Source organism: Lichenostomus cassidix, chromosome 5 (assembly GCF_008360975.1).
Source record: "Lichenostomus cassidix isolate B80296 chromosome 5, HeHo_3.0, whole genome shotgun sequence".
NCBI lineage: Eukaryota > Metazoa > Chordata > Aves > Passeriformes > Meliphagidae > Lichenostomus > Lichenostomus cassidix.
In genome coordinates, this window is record NC_139486.1 from 62,812,396 (window position 1) to 62,822,145 (window position 9,750).

Here is a 9,750-nt window from a genome sequence, read left to right on the forward strand (position 1 = left end):
CCCCAGCTCTTCCATGAAAGAGAGTAGGTTTAGATGGGGTATTGGGAACAAATTCTTCCCTGTGAGGGTGCTGAGGCTCTGGCACAGGTTGCCCACAGGCTGCCCCATCCCTGGAATTGTTCAAGGCCAGGTTAGATGAGGCTTGGAACAACCGGGGCTAGTGGAAGGTGTCCCTGGCAGGGAAAGTATCAGCTGGGTCATACCGATGTATCCATGGCAGGGTGGGATCCGTCCAGTTAGCCAGTCCTCTCCCGAAACAGGCTTTTGTGAGTGTTCTATTGATGTGCTCGTGCCTGCAGGCCTCCCCACCATGGCCATGTGTGTGTTGATCCCCGGGCATCTATCTACATGTGAAGCCAGATCCCGTGTCGCTGGCCCCGGGAGGAAACGGCTGTAACTGCAACACTAGGGAAAGGAACGAGGAAAAGCTTCCCCCTCTGGACAGCGGTCTGAGAGAAGGCCAAATTCCTTGGCTTGACATTTGCTGAGTTCCCTGCTGCTGTGGCTTTCTCTGAGGGGCTTGTGCCCAGCGCAGGGGCTGGCCCGGGTCCAGGCGCGGCACGGAGGAGCCGCCCCGGTGAGTTCCTGCGGGAGGAATGCGGCCGGGTGAGCCGGGCGGGCAGCGGGAGAGCAGCTCCCTGCCTGACAGTCGGGGCTGTGGCAGCTCGGGTTTGACAGGAGCACGGCCTCTCCTGACGCGGGAGAACACGAACCGATACTCGGTGTGCCACTCCCGCCCACTGCCCCCTCATCCTCCTCGCCGGGATCCCAGGGGATACATTGTGAAAGCACGGCCAGCCCTAGGAAAAGCAGGATTTTAGGGAACGCCTGCTGTGCACGGCAGGAGCAGGGATATCAGTCCAAGACAAGGGAAACGCAGTGGGAATGTCAGCTGTGCTGGAGGCTGGTTTTGTGCGGGAGATCCCGGCTCCCTAAAATGCATCACTGGGGTGTTTCAGGAGGACTGCTGGGCTGGGCTGACCTTCCTGGGATGCAAACAAGGAGTTGTCAGGATGGTGTTTTAAGGCACTGCTTCCTATCCGGCTCCTCATTCACAATCAAGACAGAGCTACCGTGAGCTACTGTGCCCCACAGCAAATCTCTTAACTGCTCAGAAGAGGCAGCAACTTCTCCTCTGGGCAGGGAAGAAAACCACAGCAGAGCTTATTACACCTTCCCTGCTGTCCCACCTGACAGCTGGTGCCGGCTGGGGTGGGCCAGAGGCAACCTAGAATCATGGAATGGTTTGGCAGGAGGGAATCACCCTGTGGGATGGTGGTGGGATGCTGGCAGTTCCTGACTTGGCTCCCAAGTGTGGAAGTAACTGAGTGCATGTCGTTGGCCTCCCTCTTTCACTGGAGCACCGGCCCACTCCAGAGGGACACCTTAAAGTCATGGGCCAGTAACACCCTATTTGGAAATCCCGGGAGGCTGACTTGCCTCTCGGGATCAGCCTTTTAAATCAGGTTGGCGGCAGACACCCCTGTGATGGCTCGAGAACAAAGACTTGTCGAGTAACCACCACCCAAACCCTGCTCCTCAAAATACGTGTTCCTCTCAATTTTTAATGCTGTTTGCATCCAACTTGCTCATCCTGTTTCAGAAGGGCTGGGCCTCATAATTAAAAGCTCCAGCGATTTTATGTCTGGCAAATGTCATCAATGGCTTCACTATGTGTGCTCAGCTTCTCTGAGCAGTGGGAACTGTTTGGAAAGGAGCTCTTGGTTAGGGAAACTCTCTGAAGCTGATTCACTTTAGGTCTTTGTACCAGCTCAGCGTGGAGAGATGCCACCATGGAAATCAGGGTCACAAACATAATGACAATTCCCACAGAAAGCCTGGAAACACTCAAGATGAAGGAGTTGTCTGCAGCTTCCAGACTTCATCCTTCATCAGATGGACGTGCAGAGCTTCCAGACTTCATCCTTCATCAGATGGACGTGCAGAGCTGTCAGCAGCAGCAGTAGTCCCAGAAAAGAGTTCATGGACAATTTTATCTGAAATTGGAAAACTGAAACCAGAGCTGTCCTGCCCTTGTGGGGATGCAAGGCCAGGTTGGTGCCAGCTGACCCTGGCAGGCACTGACAGCCAGACAGGGCTCTGAGCAATTGCAGCCATCAGGCCCTGCTCTGAGCCCAAAGATTTGTGTTTGTTATCCTGTGTGCATATTTACCCCATGGCTCACTATCAGCAAGTTTCATCTGGGTGATGGGGAGGAAGCAAAGGGTTTACCATGTTTTATGATACACATTTTGTATTTATTTTGTTTGTGGTGATCACCCCAAGAAGGTGAAGCACGGGGGCTGTGACTCAGCACTAACCTCTGTGTCCCTGTTTGCCATATTCCCTGCATTCAGGTAAGAATTCCACTTTGCAATATTTCCTTTAAAGCCTGTCAGATGTTCTACGGGCAGACCTTTGTGTAAGGCAGGTGTGAACACCAGGAAAAGTTTGTACATTTTTTGTGCCCATCCAGGAAGGGTTTTGCTCGTGTGCGTTGATTGTTAACGGGGCAGGGACAGCTTGGTATGTTGGTCACTCCTCAAAACAAGCATGTGATGCCACATTCCATCATGTCAAACAAATCTGGGAGGACAAATAGGTGGGGGCTCCACTCAGGCAGATTAAGCACAGAAACACTTGGTTGCTCAGTTTCCTGGGTGCTTCTTAGCCCCAGTACTCCTGCTGTGATGTTTCTGTGGGAGCAGCAAAGGGCCAGCTGTGCCCCAGCTTAGCAGGACAAGTCCAAGGGGATTTGTGCCAGTGGGTACTTTGATTGTGACTGTCAGGTGGTGTAATGTGCACAGAACTTGCTGTTACCTGGTCTGGGAGTAGAATCGTGGAATCCTGGAATGGCTGGGGTTGGAAGAGACTTCAAAGTTCACCTCCTTCCATCCCCCTGCCATGGGCAGGGACAACTTCCACAATCCCAGGTTGCTCCAAGCCCTGTTCAGCCTGGCCTGGGACACTTCCAGGGATGGGACAGCCACAGCTTCTCTGTACAACCTGTGCCAGGGCCTCAGCACCCTCCGAGTCACTAATTTCTTGCTAATATCTCATCCAAACCCATCCTCCTTTGGCTTGACACCACTTCCCCTCATCCTGTCACTACATGCACTTGCAGAAGATTCCTCTCCAGCCTTCTTGTAAGCCCTGTAGGTACTGGAATCCTTAAGGCTGGAAAAGCCCTCTGAGATGATCAAGTCCAACCATTGAATGACTGAGGGATGAAACTGGACCCTTCCACAGAGCTTCTGTGTCTTTTGTCCTTTCTACCCCCACCAGAAAGCAAAGAGCAGTGTGGCTGAGGTCCCACAGGCCTGCACCCCACAATTTTCAGCCCCTAGTGGGTGCAAATTAGCTCAGACCTTCTCAGGGCAGGAGAAGGGACTGCACACAGCAGCAGGATCAGGATCAGAAGAGGCTTTCACACACATCCAGGCTTGCCCAAGTCTTCTTTTGGGTGACTTAGCTGGAGCTCATGATTTGAACAAGATGCTCTGCACTTCAAACACTCCTTAGATCTAAACCATTATTTATTTGAATGAATAAATAAATACAAAAATAGGAAATTCTAAATATAAAATAGGCTTCTTCAAAACCCCAGAAACTCCCCAAGCTTTCCATTAACACATATTTTTGATCCAGTAAAAAACCCTGCACTTGCACCAGTTAGAAGTTAAAAGACAGGCTTGAATGTAGTACTTTTTGCAGAATAATAGAAATACACACATTTAACATCAAATAGAAATAAACATGCCAACACTCTGTTGGATTTTTAAACAGGATAGAAGGGAGAACGAATGGTGAATGGTTTTGTTCATTTTAAAGCCATCCTGTTTAACCAAACATCCCCTCAGTGTGGCAGTAAGAACTGGCTGCCAAACCTTGTGGCTCGGCTCTCCGGGTGTGCACAAAACCCAGTTCCACTCTCTCCCACTGGAATACATCAGGTTCTGTCCTACTAAAGTCAGAGAAATTGCCACTGAGGTCTGGAAACACAAATGAGGGCAGCGGAGCAGCTGTGCCCTCGAACATGGATGTGTGTGTGGTGAGGCACAAGTGAGCCCTGGCCTGATTCACTTTTGTGTCACCTGGGCTGCACATTGCTGCTGTGCCATGAAAACTCCCACCCTGCCAGCAGCACTGGCTCCTATCCCGTGTTGGGAATGGATATTTAGTATTGATCCCTGATGAATGCCAGAGTGTTGAGGGTTTTGCTGATTCATCCCTTGCCATTGCCCATATATAAACCACTAGTGGGACAGCGTCACACAGCTGCTGGGCAGGACATTTGTGTCCCCAGAACTTCTAAATTAAACAGAGGTTTTACAGGGCTTTTATACATGAAAGAATTCAATGGTGGAAATGAAGCCCCAGTGCTTCAGAGCAGGCACGTGTGGCAGATGGGCTCAGCTGACAAAGGCAGCGATGGCCGTGACCTTGAGCCCCGACTCGAGCGCGTAGGCGGCGAGCAGCAGCGCGTTGAGGAGCACGTCTGCCCACAGCACGTAGGTCTGCCACAGCAGCAGGTACACACACAGCACCACGCTGCCCACCGTGAGCCCCAGGCTCAGCCCCAGAGGGGCCTCTGCTTCCGTCAGGTTACCTTTGAAACCTGCAGGGAAACACAAACCAAAGGGCTGATTTGTTCTGACAACACCTCCAGCTCTAACTCCAGAGGGTTCCTGCTCAAAAAAGGCTCTGGTTCTGATCTTGCTCTTACTGAGCCCTGAAAAAGTTCAAAATACAGTGAAATACCAGCCTGAGTCAAGGCTCTGCCAGCAAACAAACCCAACGTCAATGGACAACCCATTTCAAAACAGGAAAATGAACCAAAATTAATCTAAATAAAGAGCCATCAGTTGATAGTCCCAGCCAAGGCACGTTTTCTTACCACAGACAATCAGTTCTGAAGCTGCACCATTCTGAGCACTCAACTTCAACCATCAATCTCTCCCTGAGCCCCCCAGCCCTGCACTCAGCACGGTGACTGCAGTGCAGCACACCTGGAGTCCAATCCTCATTTTCAAGTCTTACTCCCTGCTAATATATTCCTGTTTCAAATGACTGTTGCTGTGGAGAAGCTGTCCTCTCTTCCTTGCAGCTTATTTCCAAGCTCAGTTCAGTAGATTTTGGTATTTAACTACATTAAAGTTGAAACCCACTTCTTTATTCATGCATCAGGCTCCAAGCAAATACACAAAGAGCATTAAAGCAGCAGGATAAATCCACCCCTAAAGCCAGTCAGATGGATTCAAGAGCCTCGCCCTGCATAAATGTCTTGGGAATACTGAGTACATTTTAATAGTGATTTGGGTTTTTTAAAAATTGATCTTTAAGAAGTCTTAGTAAGCTCTGGACATGGGTCAGGAGGCCCTTCCCACCCTTCTCTCTTAGTGAAAGGAAGGTGTTGATGCTTGCAGGTGCCCTCAGGAGTGAAAGGAAAGGTGTACGGGTCCCCAAATGTCTGTTCAACTGACAGATTCTGTTTCCCAATGACTCATGGTTACAGATTACATTCCAGGTGCATTGATAAGATGACCTACCCAAGTATAATCGAGGCACTTCCAGAATGGCCATCAGGAAAAGCACAGCAAGATCAGGAGCCAAAAAATCATCTGGATAACTGAAAACCTGACCTGGAGAATAAGCCAGAGTAAATAAAGCAGGAAAATACAGCAGGAGTAGGACAAAGCCCAGCTGTGCATCAGCACAGCCTGCTCTGGGGACAATACCTGCAACTTACTTTTGTAAATAATCATTGCAAGAGTTGCCAAAAAGTAGAAAACATAATAAATCCCATTTACATAAAGTAGGATCTGTAAGGGAAGTGATGACAGCTGAGAACTGTTGTTAAGGATTTTCATAGTGACATGGTAGGATTTATTCCATAAAATCACCATTTTCCAGTAACCCCAAAATATACTGCACTGCCTCTTTACAGTGAATGGTTCAGCTATGCCTGCCCTGTGGGGAGGGTTAAGGAAAGAACCTGAAGCTGCAAACAGCAGGAGCTGGGATAAAAGCTTGCTGTTTCAGGCTTGGCTTTGGTTCCTTTTTAAGGAATTTTATTTGGTCTGTAGTGGGGCATCCATTAGCCTGAGGAAGTGGGGGGATGCATGTGTACATTGCCCCAGACTCCTTCTACACCTCTCAGTCAGCCTTAAGGAAGTTGACAGAGAGCTGGCAGACTCATCCATCAAACTTGTGTGAGTTTGCAGAAGAGGTGGCTCTGTGCAGCAGCCAGGCCTTGTTTCTGCCCACAGCATGGAAAAGCTGTGCTACATACCTGTCTCAGCACAGCTTTGAGATGCAAATTCCTAAGAAAGAGCCTTAATTCACTCCCCTCTCTCCCCCAGCCCTTTTCAAATCCTATGAATATCTCCAAGCAGGGATTTCATCCCAGGCATCTTCTGCAGGAACTGCTCATCCCGTTTCTGAACCCACCCATGCACCATGGATGGATTCCAGTTCCCAGAGCAGCTCATTTTATTAACACAGAACCAGGTTTTGGGGTTTTTCCAGTTGAAGGAAGGTGGAGCAAAAAATTACTAGATAGGTTCTAAGCATGGAAATCTCCAGAGCCAAGGGGTGTCTCCTCCTAGGAGGTTACTTGGATCTTGGCAGGAGTAAAGGTGGGGTGAATTACCATAAGAGAGGAGGAAGTTACTACTGAGAGCTGCTTTTACTACCTGTCTCAGCTATGTCAGCTGTCTGTGAGCTGTGCTGCAGGGGGAGTGTCCACCAGTCCATAAATCAAATGTTTAGCCTTGTTTCCTAAGAAAATGAGTTAAATTGTGGCTGCAGAGGGGCTAAAGGGGCTTCTGCAGCAGCAGGAGCCCATAAAGGCTAAATCCCAGCTAAATCTGCACAAAACATTTTCTCTTGGAAGAAATGTGGTCCCAGTCCTGCTTCCTATGGAGGATGCTGATGGAAAACTCAGGAGCACAGACCCAGCACTGTGCAGTTACTGGGCAGAAGACAGGAATCCGCTTGAGGCAGTCTTCTTGAGGATTCCCACATGAAGGGAGAAGTGGTACAGAAAGGATACAATCTCTGAAGTTCTTCCTTTCCATGGAGAAGGAGAAAATAAAGAGAAGAAAATAAGTCTAAATATTTACCAGAAGTATTCTAACAATGGTATCTAGGTGTGCTGGGAGTAATCTTTTTTCATCACCCATTTATTGTTTTCCAGATTGTGGAGTTCAGGTTCCAAAAATAATCTTTTCAACTAGATGAAGCCTAAAATAATTTGGGGGAAATCCCTGCTAGGAAAGGCTACTTTCAGTGAGGAAATTTAGGCTCTTTCAAAGCCTGAAGGAGTGCACAGGCATTATTCAGAACTTGTTCATCCTGTCCTTTCCCAGCAGGTGACACTCCATCCCTGTGACTATGCAGGAAGGAGGTGAACATGGGAACCAGAAGGGACTATTTGCTTGTAAATTGTGAGAAAGTCTGTGGAGAACACAGGGCTCCTGGGTTCTTCTAAATACCATCCCTCCAAATACCATCCCTCCAAACCAGCTCCCTTCACAAACTCATTCTGTGTCAAACCTCAGTGTGTTCTGATTGCTCCCAGAAATCAAACCAAGTATTTTCAATGATCCAACCAACACATTTCACTTTTTTCCTTATGATTTTTTGCACAAACCAGATAAAATTCCCATGCAACATGATGGCACCAACCTACTAAAGCACCTCTTGAGCTCCTTATTAATATTCTTGGCCCCTCTAAGACACATGAGGAATTGCATAATTGGGATTTCTGTTCTGGGGAGAGTAAAACCTGTGAAAGGCCATTTCATCCATCTCCTCAGGGACAGCTCATCATCGTCATATCACCATCCTCATCCCTGGATTCCTGAGGTCGATGTCCTCTTCCCCTCAGAGTTTTATGCACTTGGGCCCAAATTAATCCCCACTAACTCCATGCAGCTAATTAAGGCGTCCACTTTGGGAATGCAGTGGAAACAGGCATGTGATTTTAGGTGACTGATGTGTCCATGATCTGAAATGTCTCCAGAGCCTGATCCTCTCCTCTCAGCTCCCTGTACAGGCACTGGAGGCTCCCAACTCTCATGCTGTCACTTAAGAGTGACAGGACAAGGGGGAATGGCTTTGATATTGGGAAGAAATTCTTCTGAGGGTATTGAGGCCCTGGCACAGGTTGCCCAGCGAAGCTGTGACTGCCCCATTCCTGGAAGTGTCCAAGGCCAGGCTGGGCAGGGCGTCGAGCAACCTGGTCTGGTGGAATGTGTCCCTGCCCATGGCAGGGGGTGGCACTGGATGAGTTTCAAGGTCTCTTCCAACCCAAACCATTCCAGGATTCCGTAATTCTATGTTCACCCAATAGCCAAAACTGCAGCTACACCACTGATGCTCAACTGTACGACAGTAAGTTGTACAATTCTCACAGGCAACTCCGAGTGGATTCCCTCAGGGCAGTTCCCCAGTTTTGTATTTAAACTACTCTTTCTGTAATCCTTTCCCAGGAGAGGGCAGTGAGCCTCCTGCAGCTCTCCCAGGCCAGTTTGTGAGGATGTGCTGCCTCCCTCAGAGCGCCCGGGACATTCCGCAGGGATAAACCCTGAAACCCCATAGCGCAGCCGGCAGAGGGACACTGCACTCAAGGTGGGTTGTTAAACCACCTGAATACACCATTTCAGTGCTTTACCCAACAACGTCTTGGTTATTTGTCCGGGTTGGTGCTGATTTTAGAGCGAGTGGCACTGAGAATGGGGATTTGAGATGGAACGTGGCCCATTTTCTAACGAAATGGTTTGATTTTTAACGTAAAACCGTATTAGAAGCAGGCAGCAGCTGCGGTTAACATCAAGCAGAGCACCTCATCGCACAGACTCGAGGTTAGGATTTTTATTTACGAATTCGGCAAAAAATTCCTAAGCTACCTTTATCTACCCAGGGTAGAAATTTCCATTTTTGGGAGGAAACTTTGACCCCTTCGAAAGAATTGGAAATCAATGATTGTGGCCACCCTAAGGATGAATTTCCCCCTGTGGAGCGCAGCGGCTCCTGATCTGAAGGCACGATCTGCCAGACGCTTCCCAGGAGCGTCTCTGGGCCTCAGCAAGGCGCCGAGCGCGGCTCAGAGCGCGCCAGCCGCGCATGCGCCAAGCCCCTGCTCAGCCTGCCGTGTGCCTCAGCGTGTCGGGGCTATCGCGATATGCCAGTGCCTGACCTCGGCCCCGCCTCGCCCTAGTCGGGTCCCCCCGCGAGAGGTCACCTCTAGCATGGTGGGAGACGACCCCCCGCTGCCCCGGAAAGGGCTGTCGTGTCGCTGTCGCGTCGCTATCGCGACACCGCTCACCTCGGCTCGGCACCGCCATCTTGGCGCCCCGCCCCACGCGGAGGTCCTCCGCCGTCCCGGCAGCCCGCGCGCGGCCGCTCGCCCCGCCCACCCGCCTTCGGGCGCGATCGGAGCGCTCGGCCCGGTTCGGTCGCTTTCGGGCAGATTCGGGCGCTGCCCGTTCGGGCGTCTCCGTTCGGGCCGGCGAGCGGAGCTCGGCTACGATCGGAAACGACTCGGCACACATCGGAGCTCCTCGCCACCGCCTTCGGCTGAGATCGGAAACGGCTCGAGCGCGCTCGGGACTCTTCGCCTCGCCGGGCCGCACCGCTCGGGCACTCGGCCGTGTTCGGGCGGGCTCGGGTCTCACCCGATCCGTCAGGTACCGCTTCGGGCCGCGCCGCGCGGACTCGGCCGCGCCCCATTGGCCAGCCGGCAGG

At 50.6% G+C, this 9,750-nt stretch overlaps 1 protein-coding gene across 2 annotated transcripts; it reads right to left on the bottom strand.

Annotated features, from left to right (window-relative positions):
• Window positions 1–3,518: 3,518 nt before the first annotated feature.
• On the bottom strand, window positions 3,519–9,699 carry TMEM80 (transmembrane protein 80). 2 transcript variants are annotated; one of them, XM_085063506.1, is made up of 5 exons: window positions 9,332–9,699; window positions 7,055–7,071; window positions 5,750–5,843; window positions 5,550–5,642; window positions 3,519–4,618 (listed from the first exon to the last, which is right to left on the bottom strand). In XM_085063506.1, exons 1-5 carry the CDS (start codon window positions 9,555–9,557, stop codon window positions 4,413–4,415), a joined length of 636 nt encoding a protein of 211 aa, XP_084919632.1. In that variant the 5' UTR covers window positions 9,558–9,699; the 3' UTR covers window positions 3,519–4,412. The 2 variants fall into 2 exon arrangements, with proteins under 2 accessions (XP_084919632.1, XP_084919631.1); XM_085063505.1 differs by having other exon boundaries at window positions 9,248–9,699.
• Between the last annotated feature and the right edge of the window lie 51 nt (window positions 9,700–9,750).

Bases quoted from the DNA above. Each gene is read 5' to 3' on its own strand.
- TMEM80 (XM_085063505.1), bottom strand. From the start codon at position 9,557: ATGTGTGCCGAGTCGTTTCCGATCGTAGCCGAGCTCCGCTCGCCGGCC. The intron at 5,643-5,749 runs GTAAGTTGCAGG...CTTATTCTCCAG, and splicing joins TGCAATGATTATTTACAAAA to GTCAGGTTTTCAGTTATCCA. The intron at 4,619-5,549 runs GTAGGTCATCTT...GTTTCCCTGCAG, and splicing joins AGTGCCTCGATTATACTTGG to GTTTCAAAGGTAACCTGACG.